A 24,074-nucleotide genomic window follows, 5' to 3' on the forward strand; every position below is an offset into this window, starting at 1 on the left:
TGCCTACCGAGAAATGACAAATTCTGCTCATGCCTCTGTCTCGTATTGTTTTAAATTTTGGATCTGTCATTCCCGGTAGAAATGCCGGGGTACCCAGGATGGGAAGGAGTGGACTGGGAATTCTTGAAATAGATGTTTTTCTAAATACTCTTTTAGTTATTCGTAATGTCTCCCCTAGTATTGGATGTTTTCTCATTCCTACTGGTATTTCTGTATCTGGAATCCACACTAATCCTTCCAATGGGATATCTATCGCTGCTTGTTCTGTCTGTATCCACGGTTTTTCGTTTTTAAGCCTACACCATTCCACTACTCTAGTTAAATGTGAAGCTTCCTGGTATTTTATTGGGTCTGGGAGTCCTATCCCTCCTTTTCCTTTGGGGAGTACTAAAATATCTCGACGTACTCTTGCTGGTTTCCCAGCCCAGATGAACTTCATAAATCTTGATCTAAGATCCTTGAAAAAACTTGGAGGGATCTTAATCGGTATAGTTTGGATTATGTATAACAGTCTAGGCATCACATTCATCTTAATAATATTGGTTCTCCCAAACCATGTAAAAATGTCTTTGTCCCATTTTTGAAGATCACTTTTGATCTGTCTTACCAGTGGGATATAGTTAAGTTCGAACAGTTCATTTAGATTTTTTGACATTTTTGTTCCTAAGTAACTTATATATGAATTCGTCCATCTAAAATCAAATTGCGTGGATATTGCTTGTAGTTGAGGCGAATCTATTTCTACCCCCATTGCTTCTGATTTTCCATAATGTTATTCTAAAGTTAGATATTTTCCCATTATTCTCGTAGCTCCATTAGTAAAGACGGGAGAGATGTAATTGGGGACGTTACAAAAAAGATCAAATCATCTGCATAAGCTGCTAAATTCTGATCTTCATTTTTTATTTTTACCCCCCTGATATCCACATTGGCACGTATTTTCCTTAAAAAAGGTTCTATTGTCAAAATGAATATCAGGGGTGAGAGGGGACATCCCTGGCGTGTTCCATTTAAAATGGAGAATGGCTCTGATAATCTGTCATTCACTTTCACCCTAGCACTTGGTTTTGAATATAAGTTAAGGATCCATCTCAGCATCCCCTCCCCCAGGCCTATATGTTGTAATACTGCTTTTAAGAATATCCAATCTACCCGATCAAACGCTTTTTCTGCATCCGCAGATACAATCACCGTTGACTTATGCAGTTTTTGTACTATTTTTTTTTATTATTCATTACAGTAATTGTTTAAAAAAAATTGCATTTGAAAGACTGCTGCACAAATACAGCGTGACATAAAATATTGCAACAACCACCATTTTATTCTCTAGGGTGATTCTCTAGGGTGTCTACTAAAATATATATATATATATATATATATATATATATATATATATATATATATATATATATATATATATATATATATATATATATATATATATATAAATATAATATTTGGGTTCTAAGTAATTTTCAACAAAAAAAAATGATTTTATCTTGAAACCAACAAATGTCAGAAAAAGATTTAGTGTTTAAGTGGTTAAACTTTTTTCACAAAAAGTCTCCATTGACACATTGTTACAATGTTTATACTTAAGTTCAACTTATAAAGAATGTTTTGATTCTTGGCAGACTGCCCAGTTTTTATCTTCCTTTCTTTTAAAGGCTAAGGCTCGGTTCACACAGGGGCGACTTGTCCAGGCGACTTAGCCGCCTGACAAGTCGCGCTCCGTTCTGTACTATGGAACCGTTCTAATAGGAGCGACTCAAGTCGCTCCGACTTAGAAAAAAGGTTCCTGTACTACTTTTGGGGCGACTTCAGGCGACTTGCATTGACTTCTATACAGAAGTCGTTTTGCAAGTCGCCGCTGAAGTCATTTGCAGGTCGCGTCTGTGAGTCGTGCTGCAAGTTGTGCCGCCCCTGTGTGAACCGAGCCTGAGGCTTCAGAAGAGCAGAGAGAATTCTTTGCATAGAAAGAATTTTGAAACACTTTAGTCAAGATTGGATAACGATTCTTGACGATTATTTGTACAGCTCTAGTCAGGAGTAAAGACTTAGGCTCCCTGTTGGGATCTTTTGGTCCTAGCAATTTTTGCTTTTTTTCTCCTTCCATGCATCTTTTTTGCTTTTTTTTTTTTTTTTTTTTTTTTCTCCTGGGAGATCTACAGTCAACTGCTGGGCTTGGCAATGGGCTAGATAATTTAGATCCAGTGGTCTCCCCAGTCCAGCCAGCGTGCGCATGCAGACCGCAGTTATGCTTTAGATTGGCTGCGACATAAAGCCTCAATGGACAGGGGCTGGCCCGCAAATTTAAATGTTTCACAGGGTCGCACAACCCCCCACTTCGGTGGCAAGAGGTTCTGTCTGGAGCAATACCCGCATCCATGGAAAGGTAAATACAGTATCAGTGGTGGATGCAGATACCTTCCAGGGATGGTCGGACCTGCCTGCAAGTTTTCCCTACTCCCATCCCAATCCCCCAGTTAAGTTGGGGTCCCCCCTCTGTGGATGTTCCCTGGGGGGGCTCATGGTGTGGGGTGCAGTACCTGGGGTCTGTTGGGGGGGTCCCAGTGCAGAGAGCGAAGTTGATTAGAGAATCCTTTGTGGATCAGTCAGCTGCAAGCAGTTACAATACAATAAAATACAAGAGGATTAAGAGGGTCCTGCTCAGAAGAGCTTACAATTTGGTAGGGTGGAGCAGGTGGTACAAAAGGTTGTAACTGTGGGGAATGAGCTGATGGAAGTGGTAGAAGACTAGTTGGAGACATGATAGGCTTCCCTGAAGAGATGAGTTTTCAGGGATCACTTGAAGGTAACAAGAATGGGGGATAACCGGACCATTGAAGGTAGTGCGTTCCAGAGGATGGGAGAGGCTCTGGAGAAATCCTGCAGACAAGCATGGGAGGAAATGAGAGAGCTTGAGAGTAGGAGGTCATGAGAAGACACAAGATTGGTGATGTAGATCAGGGCAGAGTTGTGAATGATCGGAGTCCTGTACCAACACTGTATGATTTTTGTATGTCATTTCTTGGTACCTGCAACTGATTGAGGCTTTATGTGCAAAGAATAAAATTCCGTCCTTTTGATTATTGGTAAAATAATGTTTTGTTTCTACATTTGATAGGGCCAGATGGGCACATGACCAGATATGGATTAGAATGGTTATCGCAGAATAGCTACGAAGGACAAAAACAGCAACTTGTTCAGCCTCGAATCTTATGGAGTGCAAATACTTACAAGGAAGCAAATGTACCATCTATCAGTTACTCCGATTTCTTGGAAACAAATGAAGGACTTCAAGACTTTCTGAAGAACTTTTTACTGTACGGCATCGCCTTTGTGGATGATGTTCCAGCTACCCGGGAAGATACAGAGAGAGCTGCACGGAGAATTAGTCATATCCGGTAACCAGAACAAAGCTAGGGTGTCTATGAAATCCCATCCATAGTATTTTTCATCTCTTGGCATTTGTGATCTGCCTGACATACTTCTATAGAACAAAGCTTGCATATATATTTCTGAGATGTGGGTATTCCTGTAACCATCATCTAGACACATTCTATCCAAATTACATTTGTCTGATCACGAGCTTAGCACAGAAGCTATTCCTATAAAACCTTGCTATTGTACTGAATAAAAAGTATATTTATTTGGGGAAAAGTATAGGAGGCCTTCGAAGGGCAGATTTTTGACTGAGTTGGAAGGGCAGTGAGATATTCTAACATTTGTAGAATACCTGTAGATCTTCGTCACAGTTTAAATGCATATACAGTGTCCAAAGGAAAAATAACGATTAAGGAAAAGGAATAATTAAAGATTGGCCACAAAGCTTTTCAAACCTGATGCTTGCTTTCTCTGCTGAAACCCAACTAAGACCCCTTTCACACTTGTACGACCTAAAAGTTGTGTCAATTTTCCACGCGAGTTTGACACAACTTGAAACAATGCCTGTGTAATCTTGAGATCTATGGACCTCAGGTAACATCAAAGTCGGCCCAAAGTAGTGCAGGGACTACTTTGAAGTCGCTGCAACTTGAAGTCGCACAGATATGAATGGTACTCATTGGAAATCATGGGGTACAACTTGTCATGTGACTTTGCAGTCCCAAGTCGCACAAGCGTGAAAGGGGCCTAATTTTGATTCATGCAAGCAGTACCTAAATATATCACATCACTTGATTTAATAAAGCCACAATTACATCTTTTAAATTCAAATGGAATAGACTAGGCTGGATTCTGTTATAAGGAATGGCTAATCATACACATTGAAAGATAAAGCTATCCAATCCATATACAATTTGAAGCATTTAAAGTGTGTCTATGATCAAAATCTAAACTTGTATATTACTTTGCAAATTGTATTTTAGTTATTTTGAGCCTACACCCCTTAAAAGAAAAGTATGAGCTTGTAAAACAAAAATAAAACAAAAAAATGATACTCGCCTAGATGGATGCAGCATTGATCCAATGGTGCATCTGTCCCCCGCTGGCTCTAATAAGATTGAGCCTGGGTTCACATTGATGCTCATTTGCAGCGGGTTTGATGCATTTAGGAACACACAGATTTGCAAGTCATGTAAAAAACATAGTATTCCATGGCTTTGGTTCACATCAATTTGGTGCAAGGAAAAAAAAATGGTCCTGTGCATGTTGACTGCGGCTGTGATGCAAATTCCTTTGGTGCAGTGCAAATTTTATCTCTATAGGCTTCAATTGAACTTGCAGTAAACTCGCAGCACACAGTTTACATCTCTGCGAATTGTCCATTGTCTGCCTCTTGAAATTTGCTGTAAAATCAAGGTAAATTTGAACCTGTTCACCTCAAAACACAAGGCAAATTAGCACCTCACACAGGACAAAAAAAAAAGATCAAATTCGCAGTACATCTAATGGCAGTAGTGTAAACCTAGGCTTAGACTTCTTTCAAGTAAGCGGTGTCTTGAACACAAGTCTTTCCTTTATATCTGGCACTGCTTTCTTAGTCACATGCTGACTAAGATTTGTTTCAGCCTTCCAGTCCACTGATTGGATAAAAAGAAGCAGCAACATGCTAAGTCATCAACTCCGTTCGCTCTAGTTCTCTGTTACCAGATGTGTATAAAGAAAAGTCTTATTGGCTGCTAGCGCTGCCATTTCCTCTCCCAATCTGAGTTATACTAAACTAAAAAAAGTAGCTTAAGGGCTGATATCAGGACAAATTGAGATACTTATGATAGTTTATGTGAAATAGATTTTATTATTTTTGAAGAAAGACCCAATTGAATGGAATTTCTTTGTTCTATCCTCCTGGAGTTCATCTATAAATTGGCTTGTATATGGTCACCTATCAGCATGACTTTGGGTGGCACATGGGTGAATTCCAGCCTTGTTGATGGTACAAATGTCTTTCTTTTTATTTAGGGAAACAATCTATGGTAAAATGTGGGACCTCACATCTGACTTCTCCCGGGGAGACACAGCCTACACAAAATTGGCCCTTGATCGACACACAGATACCACCTACTTCCAGGAACCTTGTGGGTGAGCATACACCAAACTAGCTAACTGCTTAATAATAATGCTTCCTGTCATGCATATATTCTGTTCTGCACGTCTAGTTGTCCTCTGAAATCTAATGGTTTGCAAAACATATTCAAGAGTCATTAGGTGGAAGTGCAGATAACATTCAAATAATTTACTTGTAATGGGGAACGTTAAAGGATAAGTTCACCTTTTGGAACATATAACGTTACATGTTCCAAAAGGTGAACTTATCAACATGTTACATGCTCCACCCATTTTTAGGGTGAAATAGGTAACATGTTCTAGCATCTGCTGCCTCTCTCCCCCCGATCACTGCAACCCGCCCACGCAGCCACTTCATTTATTCGCAGTTTCTGTGAATTAATGCCTACAAGTACCATCAGCTATTAGGGCTGATGGCTTGTAGTTCTCAATGAGCTGTGAGGCCACCGTTGAGCGCTTTCGTAGTCTATTACCCTTCCTGCTCTCAGGTAACTGCCTGCTTGTACCAGATATGAGCAGACAACTATGCTGAGAGTCTGCAGGAGCATGGCATTGCACCCACACCCTTAACAAATTTGCATATACAATAGTCAAATATGAAATGACAAGAAAGGAAAAATATGGCCATAGCAAAAAGTTTTACAAAATAATGTACTGACTGAGTACACACCATGGTTTCCACGAACAGATGCTCTTTAAAACATCTTTGTTAACTAAATTACCAGTGTTTAACTGATTTGTTGTCTGTCTGTTAATTGCAGCATGCAGCTTTTCCACTGTCTGCGGCATGAAGGCACAGGAGGGCGCACCCTGTTGGTAGATGGCTTTCACGCTGCTGAACAAGTTCGTCAGCGTCACCTTAAAGACTTTGACCTCCTCAGTACTGTGCCGCTGAAACATGAATACATTGAAAATGTTGGCTCCAGTCACAACCACATGGTGGGGATTGGACCAGTACTGAATGTTTATCCGTGGAATAAAGAGCTGTATATGATTAGGTGAGTGTCACCAGTAGAAAGCAGGGAGAATTACAGATAAATGACTTTGTGTACATGCTGAGCTCTACACTGCTGTGTGGAAAACATCAACCTCATTCATCATCGTGCCTAAAGATTTACTTAAAATGGAAGTAAACCAAATCTCTTACAGCCACCCCACCTGTGTGTATGATCATGCTCTCTTCATACTGCTTTTCTACAAAAGGAGGCATACTGGTCATAGAAGGGGTAATACCCGGGACTGGCCTACAGTTTTTTTTGTTTTGTTTTGTTTTTTTACCAGTGTCTAGTCCCCCTGTAGGTGGCGGTATAACCAAAGGTTTAAAATTTCCTGTGTCAAATAATTTTTTAATGCATAAAATGATTATTATATTATTATTGCACACATATTATGTGCACGCCTCTGTCTGGATAGCAGATGGAGCTCTAGTCTCCTTTTCACATGTTAGGAGAAGTTTGGGGATAGAAAAAAAAAATCATACCAACATAGATGACTGAAGCTCCAATCCCAGCTAAAGCTGTCCCCTGCCGGCTCTACACTGAGAACTGAGCACTCAAAGACCACTTTCAGTCACCAGCTCTCTGCTCTGCCCTTCAGTGCTCACTGGAGTGCCAGCCTGTGGACACGGCGGAAGCAGCTGGCTCAGGCTCTCTGTTTAAAAAAAAAAAAAAAATGTTATTCTCACTTGCTCTGTGCAATGGTTTTGCACAAAGCTCTAACCCCTCTCTTCTTGAATCCACCACTGGCACCCTTAGCTCCTCCCCCCTGCTGAGTGTCCCTATAGCAAGCCACTTGCTATGGGTGCACTCATGCAGGCTTGCTCCCAAGCTGTGCTTTGTGTATCCATTGACACAGTGTGTGGCTTGACCCCACTCTCTGCTCCCTCCTCACTAGCTTTTACAGCAGGAGCAATGGCTCCTGCTCCTAGATGTCTGAAAAAGTGAGGGGCGAAAGAGAGCAGTGTTGCTGCTCGTCACATAGCTGGATCAAGATTGGGCACAGGTAAGTAAGGGGGTTGGGGGGAGCTGCACACAGAAGGTTTGCATTAGGTAAAAAAAAAACTTCTGCCTTTTTAGAACCACTTTAACAGAATTCACAGTAGTGATTCCTGTCTTCTCAGATGTCTTTGTAGTAAGTTTTAATTGGGCAAATTTGTGGAGCTGCTGTCTAGCTAACTTATTTTGTTTTGTAAAACAGAGCTATAGTATGCATGTAAGTATATGCATTATAACTTTTTTTTTGTTAAAGGGTTAAAACGGTTATCCTAGATTAAAAAAATTAAATAACATTGACTAAAAACAAATTCTATGTACAGGCATACCCCACTTTTAAGCACACAATGGGGTTTATTTACTAAAGCTGGAAAGTGCAAAATCAGGCTCACTTCTGCATAGAAACCAATGAGCTTCTAACCCCAGCTTGTTCAATTAAGCTTTGGTAATACGACCTGGAAGCTCATTGGTTTCTATGCAGAAGTGAGCCTGATTTTTCATTTTCCAGCTTTAGTAAATAAACCCCATTGTGTACTTAATAGTGGGGTATGCCTGTATCAGTTTCCCTTTTGAACATGAGAAACTATTTCCTCAGACTGCCAGCAGAGGGCCCTGTCTGACTTTTAGTTTACTGGCTATAGGGAACTCGCCAACAGAAATCAACCGATGTTAGTTAAGTTAAATTGTGCCGTGTGCAAGCAGTGACGTTAGCAATACAGCCATCTAACTAGAATCTTTAGAAGGAGAGGTCACTAGTGGCAGCTTCATTGTTTCTTCCATGACAAGCTAAAACATGTCTGTACATACCAGACAATAAGTCAATAGAAGAGATTATTTACATGTCTTTGAGATGTACTGTATATGGTGAACACTGTAATTTTAATTCCTATATAAACAGTTTTTGATGCTGTATGGGTTTAGTAAACCATGAAAATATTTCTGAGACTACTTGCAAACAGGTTGCAGTGACCATTTTCTTCTGTTCACACAGGGCTCTATGTTGGCTTAGATCATGTGTGGCAAGCATTAAAATGTGAAAAATTTGGAGGGAGCAGGGGGACACAACAAAATCACGAAAAGGCAAAAGAATATTAATTAAAGTAGACTTCAAGGTACAAAAATCTATATACTCTCTTCTATTATTGCAGGGTCCAAAACATGTTAGTTTTATTTTATTGTTCATTAGGTGAGCAGGTGGAGCTTTTGACATGTTTTGTAGTTTATCCCAACCTCCAGTTGTAAAAATCCTGTTGATTATATTGCTCAGTAGCTCAAGCTGACTGTAAAGCAGAAATGAGTCAGTCATGAATGTTGAGTCTAGACATCCATCTTATCCCTATTCACATGTAATTATATCAATAGGGATTCTGAGACTACCCTTTACCCCTGTGAGGGGTTGTACTGTGTGATTTACTGTATTGCTTTCTAGAGCAATAAGATATTCATAGGACAAGGAACTGTATAGATGATAGACTAGGAGCAGTTTAAATGTTTTTCACGAGTAGGGCTAAACCTCATGCTGAGAAGGAGAAGGGGAAGGTCTTATGCCCCGTACACACGATCAGACTTTCTGATAACAAAACTGGGGATTTTTGTTCGAGGGATGTTGGCTCCAACTTGTCTTGCATACACATGGTCACACAAATGTTGGTCAACAATTACAAACGTAGTGACGTACAAGACGTATGTGATGTCTCCATTACGAACGCTAGTTTTACAATACCAAGCGCTTCTGGCTCGTACTTCATTCCGAGAATGCGTGGACGTTTGTGCGATGGACTTGTGTACATACGATTGTAAAGTCTGTCAACAAACATTTGTTGGTGGAAAATTTGAGAACCTGCTAGCCAACATTTGTTGACGGAAAGTGCGACAACAAATGTTCAATGGAGCATACACACGGTCAGACTTTTCGCCAACAAGCTCACATCCAACATTTGTTGTCGGAAAATCCAGTCGTGTGTACGCGGCGTTAAAGCTGAACTTCCTTATGGTACCAATTAATACAGCCCTGTATTTACTAATTCCTATTTTTTTTTTTTTTTACAACAACGAGTTTATTGGTAGTTGAAACAGTAAAGAATTAGTTTTGGTACATCCAACAATGGAGGGAAACAACAAACAAAAACAGCTCCGTATCATAGAAGAACACAGGCCAGATACATTAAGACTGACATTATACATATAAGAGTACTTATACTGTAAGGCATAATAAACAGAGAAAAAGAAAAAAAAATGTATTCCATGAAAGCATGTCAACAGCACTCACTGGTCCCTGGTAAAGTGAGAGGGTGACTACCATGTCTCAGATTTGCTCCTTCTGTTGAAAGTAGTACAATCCACCCTTACCCGGCTATACCATCCCTTCCCTGGGGTACCAAAGGGTCAACCCCCTTGGTCCCCCTAGCGTGAAGCAAATTAAAGTGGCTCTCCTCGCACTGCCCACCCGGGAGACTCGAAGCGGACCAATAGGGCTAGTCCGCACAAGTGTCCGGGTTATTGAGCCAACGGTCCCAGATCTTGTTGAATTTATTTGGGCAGCCCCTGTGTGCATATATAACTTTTTTCATTGGCAATGTTAGGTTTACCTCAGCCACCCAGGCCCTGAATGTTGGGGTTTCAGACCGCATCCACAGCCTGCCAATCAGCTTCCTAGCACTGAATAACGCTTCTTGTATAAAAACAGCATGTGAGGGGTCTGTCGGAGCATTCAGCACCAGTCCTAGTATGCAGGTTTTGGGATCCACCTGAAGGGGGGAACCCATGTGGTCATGTAGGAATCGAACAATTTGTCTGGATGTCCGGACAGGCCCATATCAAGTGGTAGAAGGAGCACAGAAGACCCCTACAACGTGGGCACCCCGGCTCCTGGGAGGGTTTGTATCTGCAAATTCTTGCAGGAGTGAGATAAGATTTATGCAAAATGTACAGTTGAGTCAGCCTGTCGGTTATCCTAGGGGAAGCCAGTTTAACATTATCTAGGATCTCCTCCCAGTCCTCATTCTCCAGCGGGCCCACCTCTTCTTCCCATCTGTGCCTGGCTACCTCAGCAATTCTGGATTCAGAGCGTCATCTGAGGGAGCCATAGATAGTAGATATCAGTTTTGAGGGCTCCTCACCAACCATAACACCCACCAATGGCAGTTCTTGAGGATCAGGAAATCCCTCCCCAAATTGAGCCCGGAGGGCATGGGATAATTGCGCATAGCGGAAAATCATATGCGAGGGGATCTCAAACTCTCCCTGCAGCACCCGGAAACTGCATACCCCCAGCGGGGTGACGACCTGGTACAGGTACACCACCCCTCTGGAGGCCCGCGCCCGGCAGCTCCCGAAGTTTCCCCAGCTGAGAGTTGTGCCACAAGGGCGTGTGGGAATGTACCCAGTCCGCCCCCACCATCTTTTGGGCAATCTCCCACACCCGCCTATGTTGAATCAGCAATGGGGCGCGACCCTTCACACACCTGTTAGTCTCCTTCCCCCTAAACAAAACTTGAAGGGGAGAGTGGGCGTAGCTGTGTGGCGCTCTGCATATTAATGCTTGATACCTAGGAGCATCTGTTTTATGTAGGTGAAAGAAATGAGAGAGCTGGGCGGCAATGTAATATGCGTCCAAGTCGGGAAGCGCTGCCCCCCCCCCCCCCAGGTTGGTAGGATTCTTGAGCGTATTCCACGACAATTTTGTGACGTCCAGAGCCCCATATGAAGGAGTTAAGGATAGTATCTATAGTTTTAAAATATTTAAGGGGGATAAGAATTGATGCATGCCAGAATTTGTATAGGAACTTGGGTAGCAGAATCATTTTGACTACGTTTATCCTTTCCATTACGCCAAGGGGGAGCCTAGCCCAGGATTGAGTTTTGCATTTTAAGTAGGAAATCAGAGGTTCAATATTATGTAATATAAAGTCAAGGGGTTCCCTAGTAATCTGGATTCCCAAATACTGAATGGAAGACACTCTTCGTAGTGGGAGGGAGGCTGCATCAAGTGCTGGCGGAGACATGTCAATGGGAAGGATTTGTGACTTCGCCCAGTTAATATTAAGGCCTGAGTGCTTACCAAAGTCCTCGATGGTACAAAGAGCGGCCCGTAAGGAGGGCCCCTCATCCTCAAGATATAGGAGCATGTCGTCTGCGTACATGCTCACGGTTTCTACTATGGATCCCACCCCAAGGCCTCTAATGTGGGTATTGGATCTGAGGGAAATAGCCAGTGGCTCCACCACCAGGGCATATAGGATCGGGGACAGCGGACATCCCTGTCTAGTCCCCCGCCTTATGGGTAGGGGCTCAGACAGCCAACCGTTCACCGCCACGCGCGCCTCCGGAGAAAAATATAACATTTTGACCCATTTTATAAAGTTGGGCCCAAACCCAAATCGTCTAAGGCATTCCCACAAATATTCCCATTCCACCGAGTCAAACGCCTTAGCCGCATTCCAACGCTATCACGGCCCTAGTACCCACATTCTCATGGGAAGCCTGTAGGTTCATATGGAGACTACGGATGTTCATCGCCGTGTTCTTACCAGGCATGAATCCCGTTTGATCCGGGTGGATAAGGGACAAAATATGGGGGTTCAACCGGGATACTAGTATTTTGGCCAATATTTTAATATCCACCTGTAGCAGTGAAATGGGGCGATACGAATCGGGGCGGTGCGGGTCTTTACCCGGTTTTGGAATTACTATAATCGTCGCTTGACGTAAAGTGTCAGGGAGCGAGTCGGATTCAAAAAGGTAGGTATACAAATTTAGCAGCTCGGGGGCTAACACAGCGGGATATGCGGCGTAGAAATCTAACGGTAAACCATCTTGCCCAGGGGCCTTGGATGCGGCTAAGGACAAGAGCGCTAGCTCAATCTCCTCAATCTCTGGGCCACAGAGAGTTGTGGTAATGAGACATCCTGTAAAAATGCCCGAGTTTCCTGAGGCGTGACCTCCACACGAGAGGCGTAAAGGTCTTCATAGTAGGACCGGAACATCTCGGCGACTGTCGCCGGGTCTGAAATAAGAGCCCCACTCCCGTCCGCTAGAGACACCACTACAGGCGGTCTCGCATCCTGATGAGCGAGGTACGCCAACAGTTTACCCGTCCTCTCGCCTTGCTCAAATATCCTCTGCTGCGTTAAAAAATGTTTTCGCCTGGCCTGTTCGAATTGCAATTGGTCTAGGACGTGTGTTTGGAGCTTGAGAGCCGAGGCGTTCGCCGCAGTGGGGTTTAATACAAACTCACGGGTGACAGCGTCCAGCTGCTCCACCGCCTGACTGGCTAGCATTTTATTGGAACTTTTCAGTCTATTGATCCGCCGCACTAAAATAGATCGTGCATGAATTTTAAATGCCTCCCAAACACTGCCACCCAATGCTGTCCCCTTATTAACATCAAAAAAATGACGCCACTCCCCTGATAGGTCATCCTGCTCCCCCAGCGCCTTTAGCCAAAAAGGGTTGAGGCGCCAGACACGAGGTCCCGCCTCCTGTGCCAACCTAAAGGTAGCCCAGTAGGGAGCGTGATCCGACAGGGATCTCGCATGGAACCCCGCATCCTCCAACTGGGGGAGGAGGATGCCCGACGCCAAAATATAGTCTATGCGGGACATGGTAGAGTGTGGGGCTGAAAAGCATGAAAATGCCTGGGTCTTGGGATACTTGTGGCGCCACACATCAGTCAGCGAAAAGTCCCTAAGGGTACGACACAGTCTAGATCCCGACTGGGCCGCCGGGTTAGAGCCACCATGAAGCCTGTCTATACTCGGATTGAGGGCAATGTTAAAGTCCCCAAGCCATAAGGCAGGGGTACCTGGGTGTTGAGCCATGTAAGATAGTCCCTCAGACACAAGACTAGCTGAGTATGGGGGTGGTATGTATAGAGCCAAGATAAGGTAGCATCTGCCTTGTATAGTGCAGTGCATAAAAATAAACCGGCCCTGGGGATCCGTCCGCAAGTTAAGCAGGTGAAATTGCAGGGTTTTGGCTACTAGTAGAGACAAGCCCAGAGAATAAGGGGTGTGGGTTGCGTGGTATGCCCAACCAACCCATGGCCGTCTAAGTGCCAACTGGAGCTGGCCCGTAACATGTGTCTCTACAAGCACTATAATATCCGCAATATATGATTTAAGGCAAGTGAAGATTGCCGTGCGCTTGAGCTTATCCCTGATTCCCCTGACGTTCCACGTCAAAAATTTAATAGAAGCCATAGGTCAGCAATATACATTTTAATCACCCGTGTAAGCAGACCGATCCCCAGTGCGGGGCCCACCCCCCAGCCACCAATCTCCATCTCGTCGTTGAATGTAGCAGCCCAGTTCGTTGTACCATAAACTCAGAAACTAATAACCATAAAACAAGCAAAAACTCAAACCCCAACCTGTACCCCCCACCCAGCTCTCAGCTACCCCAACTGGGCTGGAGAATTCATCCCCAACTTGCCAAACTATTGCCCGCACCCCCTGTATTGAAGGTGTCCAGAGCGGCCTCCCCCCGCCGCCTGAACCATCCGACTCCACAGGGGGGCAGACAAGGCACTCAACTGTACACGGGGCGGTCACTCGCTGCCTAAGGCCCAGAGAGTAGCCCTCCGGGCTAAGCCGCGTAACAAGAGTCGCGGCCTCCGCCCCCGGTAACAGTGGAGTCAATATTATAAACAAAAAAGGGTTGACAGCAAGAACAATAATAAAATTAAAATTAGGGGGGGGGGGGGAAAGGGGGAAAAAGAAGGGGAACCGGCGCCTGAGCAAAGTATACTCATAATGCAGGGTCCACCAGCCATTTAGAGGCTTGGATCCACACCATAACAATCACTAGGCCACCTCAAACAGTCACATGGGTAAGAGAGTGGCCGGGATCCAAGTCATTAAGCCCCGGTGGGACAAACTCAGATAGTGGCGCGGCAACAGTCACTCGGTCGGTGCAGGGTAGTGACAGTTCCCTCAGGATGTGCTTGCAGAAAGGGCTGTTCAGTATAATGAGCCAACAGTCACCATCCGGCCCGTCCATGGCAGAGTATAAGGCACCGCAGACAACAACCGGTGGAAACATACCCCGGGCGGTAGGCACGCATTTGGGGAAGGGCAGCCCCAGCAGCTGGGACATACAGTAAATCATCTTACCAACCCCGGGGCGCTTAGGCAAATCCTCCTGTTAGGCCCTACGATTCCTGTCAGCCTCCCTCCGATCCAGCCACTCCACTGCCTGCGCCGGGTCATCAAAAAAGTGTGAGTTTCGCCGGATACATCATGGCGTATTTAAGGTGGTTGATCCGCAGCCTCCTCTTGACCTCCACAAAATGCGCCCGTTGCTTCTGGACCTCTGCGGAGAAGTCCGGGAAGACCATGACATTACCCGCCTGGTAGGGGATATTGCCCTTCTCTCTGCTTAGGCGCAAAACGGTGTCTCGGTCCCGATAATTTAACAGCTTGGCGATAAGCATGCGGAGTGGCGCGCATTCCGGCGGGCGCCTCGCGGGCATACGGTGCGCCTGCTCCACAATAAAAGTAGTAGAGAATGCCTCCCTGCCATAGGTTTTGATCAGTAGGTTTTCAAGGAAGGTGGGTGGATCAGAGCCTTCTGAGCCCTCCGGCAGGCCTATGAAACGAAGGTTTGACCTGCGGGATCTATTTTCAAGATCATCTTGTTTCTGGGCCAGGAGATTGAGTTTGGCGCCTCACCTCCTCGTGGGAGTGCTGCAACGGGTGTAGCACATCCTCCGCCTGGCTGATCCTATCCTCCGTCTCCTTTACGCGGTCTTTGAGTTTAGACATTACTTGTCTGATGAGGGATATGTCGACTCTAATCTCCTCTATTTTTGTGGTAAGGGAGGATTGGCACGTGGAAATGGCCTCCAGTACTTTCGCAGTATCGTTCGCCGCTTGTTGAGCTGGTGAGGGCGAGGAGGCGCCATCTTGAGCATCTTCCTTATCCTGCCTCCGGTACTTGTCCGGGGTCTTAATCCGTCGATTCACGTCAGTTTTTGGCTGTCACCCATGCACAGGATAGCTACACAGGATATACCGGGAGCGGAGCTCAACTCATGTGCGACCTACTCCATCGCCGTCCAGGCCACGCCACTAATTCCTATTTAAATTTATTTTGTTAAAGGTAATGTAAGTACCTGGATTTGCCCTGGTATCAGCCTCTTGCAGTCCCTGTACAGCAGATCTCAGATTGGAAGAGGGAGATGTGCTCATGTGCTAGCAATAAACATGCAGATCGGAAAAAAAGAGCAGAGTGACGGAAAGATGAGCTCTGCATCCTGCTGCTGCTTCTTTCACAGTTCAGTCACATGGGAAGGAAAAAGACCAGTAATTGTTACTTAAAGGATAAGTTTGGTTTTTAGGAAAAAAATAATAATAAATGCGCATTTTTTCACAGGTAAAAAAATTAGCATTTATTTAATTTTGGAGCCTGTAAAACAACATTGCACTAGCAATCAGCAGATCTGTCAGCGTATCTGTGTGCGGGCAAGCAGATACAATCTGACAAGAAGAGAGAATGAACTATCTTGGCGCTCCACAGCGCTGTGGTAGTTCATTTTAAAAAGCTGACAGCCGCAAAGGCTGCTGGACCTTGTAGTTTTACATTCACAGGATACTGTAAATGAGTGGCGCAGCTGAGTTGGCGGAGGCCCGCTTAACCACGTTTTTTTAAATTGACAACTAGCGGGGGAGGGGGGAGAGAAGATCCCCCGCTAGATGTTGAATCAGGGAGGTGCGGGGACCGGTCCGTTTCTTAGAGGTTGCACACTGAATATTGTTGTAACATGTTACACATAGTGAACTTATCCCTTAAAGTGGTTGTAAAGCCATTATAGTATATTCATACCGTCCCTTCTGTTAAATATCGAAATGTATCCCAGTGTCTGTGCTATATAAATCAGAATCTTATTTCTACCTTCTATCAGAGTGTGTCTCCAAGTCCTCAAGTGTCCCCTTGCCTATCTCCCATCCCAGGCGGACAGCTACAGCGAGAGGGGCCGAGAACTCCCACTGACATCAGCCGGAGAGGAGAGGGAGCCGAGCGGTCATGTGAGCGCCAGGAGACACTCTGATATAAGATAGAAATCGGCATCTTTTTTATATAGCACAGACACCTGGACCCATCGTTATTTAACAGATTAGATGGAATGAATATACTATAGTTATTATTGCAGCAGGAGGGGAGCAGAGTGGCACTGTTATGAGCCGACAGGGAGGGGGGTAGAGGAGAGCTGCGGATAATGGAGGCATGTAAATTGACCATGATGTCAGGGCTTAGCAGCCATGATAAACCGTGGTCAGCTTACAGAGGGGAGGGCAGAACCAGGCAGGATCAGCCAGGTATTTCAGCTGATACAATGGGCCAAATTAATTACCCAGCACTGTGCTGTATAACATACTTTTTTAGGGTAACAAATGCTACATTTCTCATAAACAATGTATATTTAATTTAGTTTTTTCAGCAGTTTGCCTGGGACTTGGAAATTGTGGCTATTTTTTCTTGTCCCTTAAATTCCTGAAGCTCTGATTTTATAGCTGTTATTTATTTGGCCATACTGCTTTTTGGAGTCACAGGAGTACAATTACCTTAGTTCTCCTGTGACCCAGAGTCAGCTATTATCTACTATTGGCTGATTGGGCACAGTTGTGCCAGTCTCTGTAAGGATCCCGATAATATTGTCGTGGGCCACTTGATTTTCTGATTAACAGCTGGCTCTGCCTTTCAAAGCCCTGCTGAGAGTCGGTGCAAGCTGCGTCCACCCCCTCCCCAGCCTGGCGCTCCACTGAATGCTGGAGAAACAGTGACTGATAGTTGCATCATCACACTGATACTGCAGTATGGAGGTGAGTAGGTAGTTTGTTTTTATTTTGCTTATCGCATACTACTTTAAGTTTGGAAAATAAAAACTGCATAGCTCATATTTAATGCATGAAAAATACCTGTTACTTTAACAAAAATAAACAAATGTTTTCAGATACAACAACTATGATCGTGCTGTCATCAACACAGTGCCCCATGATTTAGTGCATCGATGGTATTCTGCACACCGAATCCTAACCAATGAGCTGAGGAGGCCTGAAAATGAGCTGTGGGTGAAACTGAAACCAGGCAAGGTATGTTAAATGAGATCAAAGAAAAATTTCCTGTATACAGCAAAAAAGTTTCACCGCTGAACCATTTCCTATTACTAAGCAAGCTATCATTTAGGTGAGCAACGTAATTTGCTGGTGTAGTCATGGAATATTCAATAGGTAGCATTCACTATACTTACATATTCACTGGTTAAAAATACATTTGCTGACACTTGCCAGTGCATGTTTTCTAGTAGTGGTTTCTGTAACATTGGCCCTGTTTAAAGTGGTTGTAAACCCTTACAAACCACTTTGACCTACAGGTAAGCCTAGATTAAGGTTTACCTGTAGGTCCAAGCAATATCTCCTAAACCTATATGATTTAGGAGATATTTGCCCGAAAACGGGCACCTCTGTCTACGGCGCATGCGCCGTTGACAGCGGCGCGCAGGCGCACTGAGCGCAGCATTTCCAAGAATGGAGCAGCCGCGCGTGTCGACTCCTGTGCGCATGTGCGGGAGTGACGTCATCGCGGCTTCGCAGAATGACAGCGGCGGAGCTGCGAGACGCAACCAGCAAGATGGATGCGGCGGACTACAGGGGACAGCGGCGACTTCGCTGGCTCCTGTGTCAGATAAGTGACACATAGTGAGGCTACTATGCGATGCATAGTAGTCCATTATGCTTTGCCTTTGCAGGGAATGAAAGAGGAAGTAAACCCATAATGGGCTACTATGCATCTCAGGTAAGTGACACATACTGGACTACTATGCGATGCATAGTAGCCCATTATGTGTCACTTACTTGACACAGGTGCCAGCGATGTCCCGATTTCCTCGCCGGTTGGAATCGTCCATCTTCCTTCTGGGGTCACGGACTCCGGCTCTGTGACTGGCCGGAGTCAAGTGACGTCAACTCACAGCATGTCCTTTAATGAAAACGGCACGCCGTGACCCTTCTAAAGAATACATCGGCGCATGCGCAGAAGGAATGCTCGTATGGGGAATTGTAAATATCTCCTAAACCATGTAGGTTTAGGAGATATTTACAGCACCTACAGGTAAACCTTAATCTAGGCGTACCTGTAGGTGAAAGTGTGTTGTAAGGGTTTACAACCACTTTGAGACTAATGGAAGCTACCTGACTCTCTGGGATTATACTGCCTATCCACAGATACAAGACCTGTGCATCAGGTTGTCTTAAAGTGAATCTGTAGACAGACTGTGGCTATTCAAGTATTTACATATTCGTAACAAACGCTAGGTCCTCGCTGACTTCTGTAGCTGCAGGCACTTTGAAGCAAATCATCCACTTGAGACTTTTTTATGAAAACAAATGAGTGCAGACAGCCGATAGCTGCTGCTGTTAGCAGTTGTATTCGTTCTGAAAACTTGTTTGCTTTGGGACCTGTGTTAATGGGCCTTTGTTCATCAGTACTTACTACTTTCTCTATACAAAGGCAGCCCAAACAGGATGATGCAGCTTATAAAGAGGTCAGAATGATGTCTGCTGCAGGTCAGATGCACCTGTTAATGAACTGTAAATGATCTCAGATGTGTCTTAACCACTTCAGCCCCAGAAGCATTTACCCCCTTAATGACTAGGCCATTTTTTGCAATATGGCACTGGGTTACTTTAACTGAAAATTACACGTGCATGTAAAAAAACACTATCACTGCACAATGCGTCCCTGCTATTGCAGCCGGAGAGAGCGTTGTGTCAACATCGGAAAGAAGAATAAGGTGGTGACAGCGACAAGACAGGGCCAATGCTAGTAAAAGAGCTGATAAGCCCCCTCCCGCAGACCCCGACAACCAACGGCCAGGGTTGTCGGGAAGAGGCCCTTGTCCTCATCAGCATGGGGACAAGGTGCTTTGGGGTTGGGGGCTGCAGGGGACCCCCCCATGTTAAGGGCATGCGGCCTGGTACGGCGCACGCTCGAACCCACCCCCTTTCCTGACTGGCCAGGCTGCGTGCTCGGATAAGGGTCTGGTATGGACTTTGGGGGGACCCCTACGCCCTTTTTCAGCGTAGGGGTTCCCCTTTAAATCCATACCAGGCGACGGGGCTCGTGAGGTGTCAATCACGCCGATGGAGGCGGCGACATTGACTTCCTTCGCTAGTCTCGTCTACCTGGAGTCACGTTCAAAATTAATGGACTTTACTCAGTGTGTGGGCAAGTCCATTCAATTCAAAGTCCGTTGGGCCCCTGCCATAGTCCGCCGGATTGTTCACCGGAAAAGTCCAGTCGTGTGTGGGAAAGTCGCTCATTCGGAAAGTCCGGCGGATTGTTTGATCGTGTGTACGCAGCATTACTGTGTGGGGGATGGACTCACTGCAGGAACAGAGAGATCTGTGGGCAGTCCGGAACTGGTTAAACAAAATCAAACTGCCTAGAGCTACTAACCCGCAGTGAATCCTGCCTATATAAAGACTTATTCCATAAAACAACCCTCCTGGTTGGGGCCTTTCAGGAGAGCTTGGGAGGCTATGGCTCCAGGGCTGGACAGAGACGATTGGGAGGACATGTGTGGGACCACGTTCTAGTATCTAGCAGATATAGATTGATTCATTACAAATTCCTACACAGAATCTACCTCACCTCGGCTAGACTGGTAAAGATGTTTGGGAATTAGCACTCCCTGTGCTGGAGATGCGCTGCACCCTTCGCTAACTTCATGCATTTTTCTGGGAATGCCCACTAATTAATTAAATCTTATTGGCAAGCCATTGCCTCCTGTATAAGGTCGGTCACCTCCATTTCTATCCCTATGTCCATCAAAGTATGTCTTCTACACTTAGTGGAGCCCTTGGCCACTACCAGGGCCACACGGACCCTTCTTACCCTGTTACTGTTCAATGTTAAAATGCGCATTACCTTTTCATGGAAGAGCTCTGTGTCACCGACCTTGGAGTCTTGGAAAACATTAGTCATCAAGGCAGTACCCTTTTACAAGGCTACATACTTGAGCAGAGAGGGGCTCTGAACAAATTTGAGAAGGTTTGGGGAGGGGTGGATGACTTCCATGGATGTGGTATCAGATTAACCACACTGAGACTTAACCCAGGATCCTTTGTAGATATGGTAACACAGAAGGGCGATTGTTTTGAAGGGCTAGAAGATTAGTGAGTGATTGTAGAATTTGCACACTGCACAGTTGAGGATGGGCAACTCTCCTTAATTAGCCATGTCATTATGGAGCGGGGAGGGTGGGGATGGAGAGCGTAACCATCCCATGGAGGATATCTGATAGAACACGGGGGGAGCCGCGGAATTGGGAATCCTTGTGTCATGGTAGACTGCCTCAGGCTGGAGGTAGGAGCGCTTGTGTACCTGTCTAGGCAAAGTTGGGGGGGGGTGTATCACAAGTTTCTGTGATGACGTTTATGTTGTATTGTTTTTCTGTAGTGTACCGGCAAGTTTGTGGCCGGTTGCAGCCCACGTTGTGTGGCTTGTTATAATATGTATTGTATTAAACAAAATAAAAATAATAAAAAAACAAAATCAAACTGATATCAAATGCAGGCAAAATGTACTTGGAAGCAGTTATTTTTCCTTTAGCCTTCTAGTCCCCACAACCATAGCTAAGAATCGTAAAGTGGAACTATACGTGCTTTCTCCTGTGTAGTGCTGCGGTATCCTGGAGCTTCATCTTTGGCTGAATTGACTTCTGGGTACAGATCTAAAGCCATTTTTTTTTTGTTGGCCTCACTTACGTTTATGAGTGGGAGTTCATTTACCTCATGGTTGTCAAAATTGTACACTGAGTTATGCATGGCGTAAAGGGGGTTTTGGGGTTAAAGTTCCACTTTAAATCTGATAAAAGTACAAAGCAGGAAGATGTTATAGTAGTTTGCATTATGTAGACCTGTTATGGGTAATTTCCTGTAACGAAATGACTCAATACTATTAAATTATTTATGGTATGAGTTTTACCTACCAAAGGATGTGCAACCAGATTTATAATCAAGGTATCCGTGGAAGACAGTACCACCACAACTTTAGCAGCATGACTAGCTCAAACCACTTAGTGAATTTTCAATTCAGTACACACAAACACCTGAAAATGAATCAAAAGTGTAAATATTGCAATCACAATACATAAATGTGTAAGTATTAAAACAAACATATATCTGTAAATTCAATGGACCAAAAGGTGAAATAAACAGCGCACTAGAATATCTAAATGGTGCAAAATCAAAAGTCTGTGCAATATGTGAAAAGTCCAAAATATCCAAAACTCTGTGTAATGATGCACTCCCGGTGAATAGCTACCATTGTCCCCTTGAGGATAAATGCTTACCTTAAGATTTGACCCTCAGTGCAAAGGACAAAACGCACATATTTATTATACCGGGATTCAGCAAGGTGCTTAGTAATGGCCCCAGAAATGGTAACTGTCCGGTCTGCTTCAGCCAACATGTTTACCAGTATGACTCCATTATGCTCATAAGCAACACCTTCAGTAATTATCCAGCAGCAAGGGTGGACTGACCATTCGGAAACTCGGGCACTGCCCAAGGGCCCTGAGCCACTAGGGGGCCCCATCAGGGTTGCCAGCCTTAGTAAAACCAGGGACAGTATGTAAAAATGTGTGTTTTTTTTACATCTGTCTCTGAAATGTCCCTTACCAACATCCTTTTGGTCTAACAAAAACCAAGATTATAGCTGCCCCACCTCTCCAGTACCTTCTCAGCCAATAGAAACATGTCTGTGTATACTGTGTGTGTTTGTGTATACTGTGGGGCCCCATAATCTCCAATCTCCCGGGGACCCCATGAGTTGTCAGTCTGCCCCTGTCCAGCAGGGTAGACCATCCAAGGAGAGGCTGCCAGTGATAATGATCAAAAAAAGAACCGTTCACCACTTAAAAATGATTTTATTAAAACTGAATAAATGTGCACTCATGTTTAAGCGATCTGAGAATGAATGAACTACAACTACCATCTGCCACTTATCAGCGCTCCCATAGTTCATTGATCTTCCTGTTCTCCAGTAGCTGTCTGCTTGTATGGGAGACAGCTATACTGATATTCTGCAAGAGCTTGATATTGCACCCTCAATCTGTTGGTCATGGGTGCAATGCTCTACAGGCTTCAGAAAAAATAAAATGAAATTGTGCATTTTTATTTTTTTAAAGGTGAACTTGGCCTTTAAAACAAGGGCAACCCACTTTCATGAATTACTGACAGAAGGCAGAACAGCACTGTCTGGGACAAGTACAAAACCAAACCACTATGCGGTGCTGTAGTCCTTCCAGCTCACATCCTACAGAATCACTAAGCTCCACCCAACATGTTTTGTCATGTATGATGCCATCGGGGTCACCTGAAGCTGTCATACAGCTTCGGTAAATATCCCTGCTGAATAATTACTAAAGCAGTTATTTGTGTGCCTAATGGAGTCATGCTGATAATACTGTAAATGTTAGCTGAAGCAGACTAGAGGGTTGCCTTTTCACATTTTGCACAGACTTTTGATTTTGCATCATTTGGGATAGGTTCACACTAAGCTGTGACAGCAAAGTTGTATGACTTTGCCTGTGAGATCCTGAAGTGCTGAAAAGTGCACCAAAGTCAGACCAAAGTAGTGCAGGAACCTTTTCTAAAGTTGGAGTGACTTTTGTAGTATCAGTTAAGAAAACTCTCATAGGGAAACATTGAATTTGACGTGTCATGCAACTTGGGTCGGATCCCAAATCGCAGCAGTGTGAACCGAGCCTAATACATTATAGTGCACTGTTTATTTCACCTTTTGATTCATGGCGTTTATAAATATATGTCTGTGTTTGTTTTAATATTTACACATGTATATATTGTTATTGCAATATTTACGCATGTATTTCATTTTCAGGTCATGAATATACACCGAGCCTGCTGATTGGATAGGAAAGGACCATCAGTACGCTGATGAGGTTATTGCTTTGTTCTCTCTACTGTTCTTTGATATGCAGTAAAACAAGGCTGTCATTGGCTTTTAATATTGCTCCTTCCTTCCAATCTGTAGTGCAAAGAAATTGGATTTTTGCATTTAAAATCATTAAAGTGTACTTTTTCCAAAAGAATTGCGCTTAAAAAAAATCACTGCGCCAATACATTGTGTCATAACAAATTGCAACGACGGCCATTTTATTCTAATAGGGTCTCTGCTAAAAAAAAAAAAAAGAAAAAAACACACAATGTTTTGGGGGTTCTGAGTAATTTTCTAGGGAAAAAAAATACAGTGTTTTACATGTAGGAGAGAAATGTCAGAATTGGCCTGGGTCATAAGTAGCTAAACATTGTAACACCCATTATTTACTGTATGTGCTAATTGATTTACAGAATTTGGGTCCTCCAAAACTGATATTTTAGTTTTAAGTGCATGGTGGCTGCTTGAAGAACCCCCCCCCCCCCCCTTTTCGGAACTCTCCCCCCCTCCAGGGTGTCACTTTTGGCACCTTAGTGTCACCCCCCCTGCTGTGTTCCGGGAAACGCACAGGTCCCAGAACACAGAAGGGACCAGTGAGGACGCAGAGCGCGACAT

At 44.4% G+C, this 24,074-nt stretch overlaps 1 protein-coding gene across 5 annotated transcripts in view; it reads left to right on the plus strand.

Annotated features, from left to right (window-relative positions):
- The window catches only part of TMLHE (trimethyllysine hydroxylase, epsilon), an 81,902-nt gene that overhangs the window by 53,755 nt on the left and 4,073 nt on the right, over positions 1–24,074 (plus strand). For 4 of the 5 annotated variants that reach the window (XM_077451887.1, XM_077452148.1, XM_077452062.1 and 1 more), the window contains 4 exons: positions 3,128–3,407; positions 5,404–5,523; positions 6,270–6,506; positions 17,452–17,590. In XM_077451887.1, coding sequence (XP_077308013.1) covers positions 3,128–3,407; positions 5,404–5,523; positions 6,270–6,506; positions 17,452–17,590 — 776 coding nt within the window. Of the gene's footprint in view, positions 1–3,127; positions 3,408–5,403; positions 5,524–6,269; positions 6,507–8,490; positions 8,612–17,451; positions 17,591–24,074 lie in introns of those variants that run through there. The other variant, XR_013262328.1, reaches the window with a different exon arrangement.

This window comes from Lithobates pipiens, unplaced genomic scaffold (assembly GCF_037356315.1).
Source record: "Lithobates pipiens isolate NorthernLeopardFrog02 unplaced genomic scaffold, aLitPip1_a1.2 Scaffold_1, whole genome shotgun sequence".
Taxonomy (NCBI): domain Eukaryota; kingdom Metazoa; phylum Chordata; class Amphibia; order Anura; family Ranidae; genus Lithobates; species Lithobates pipiens.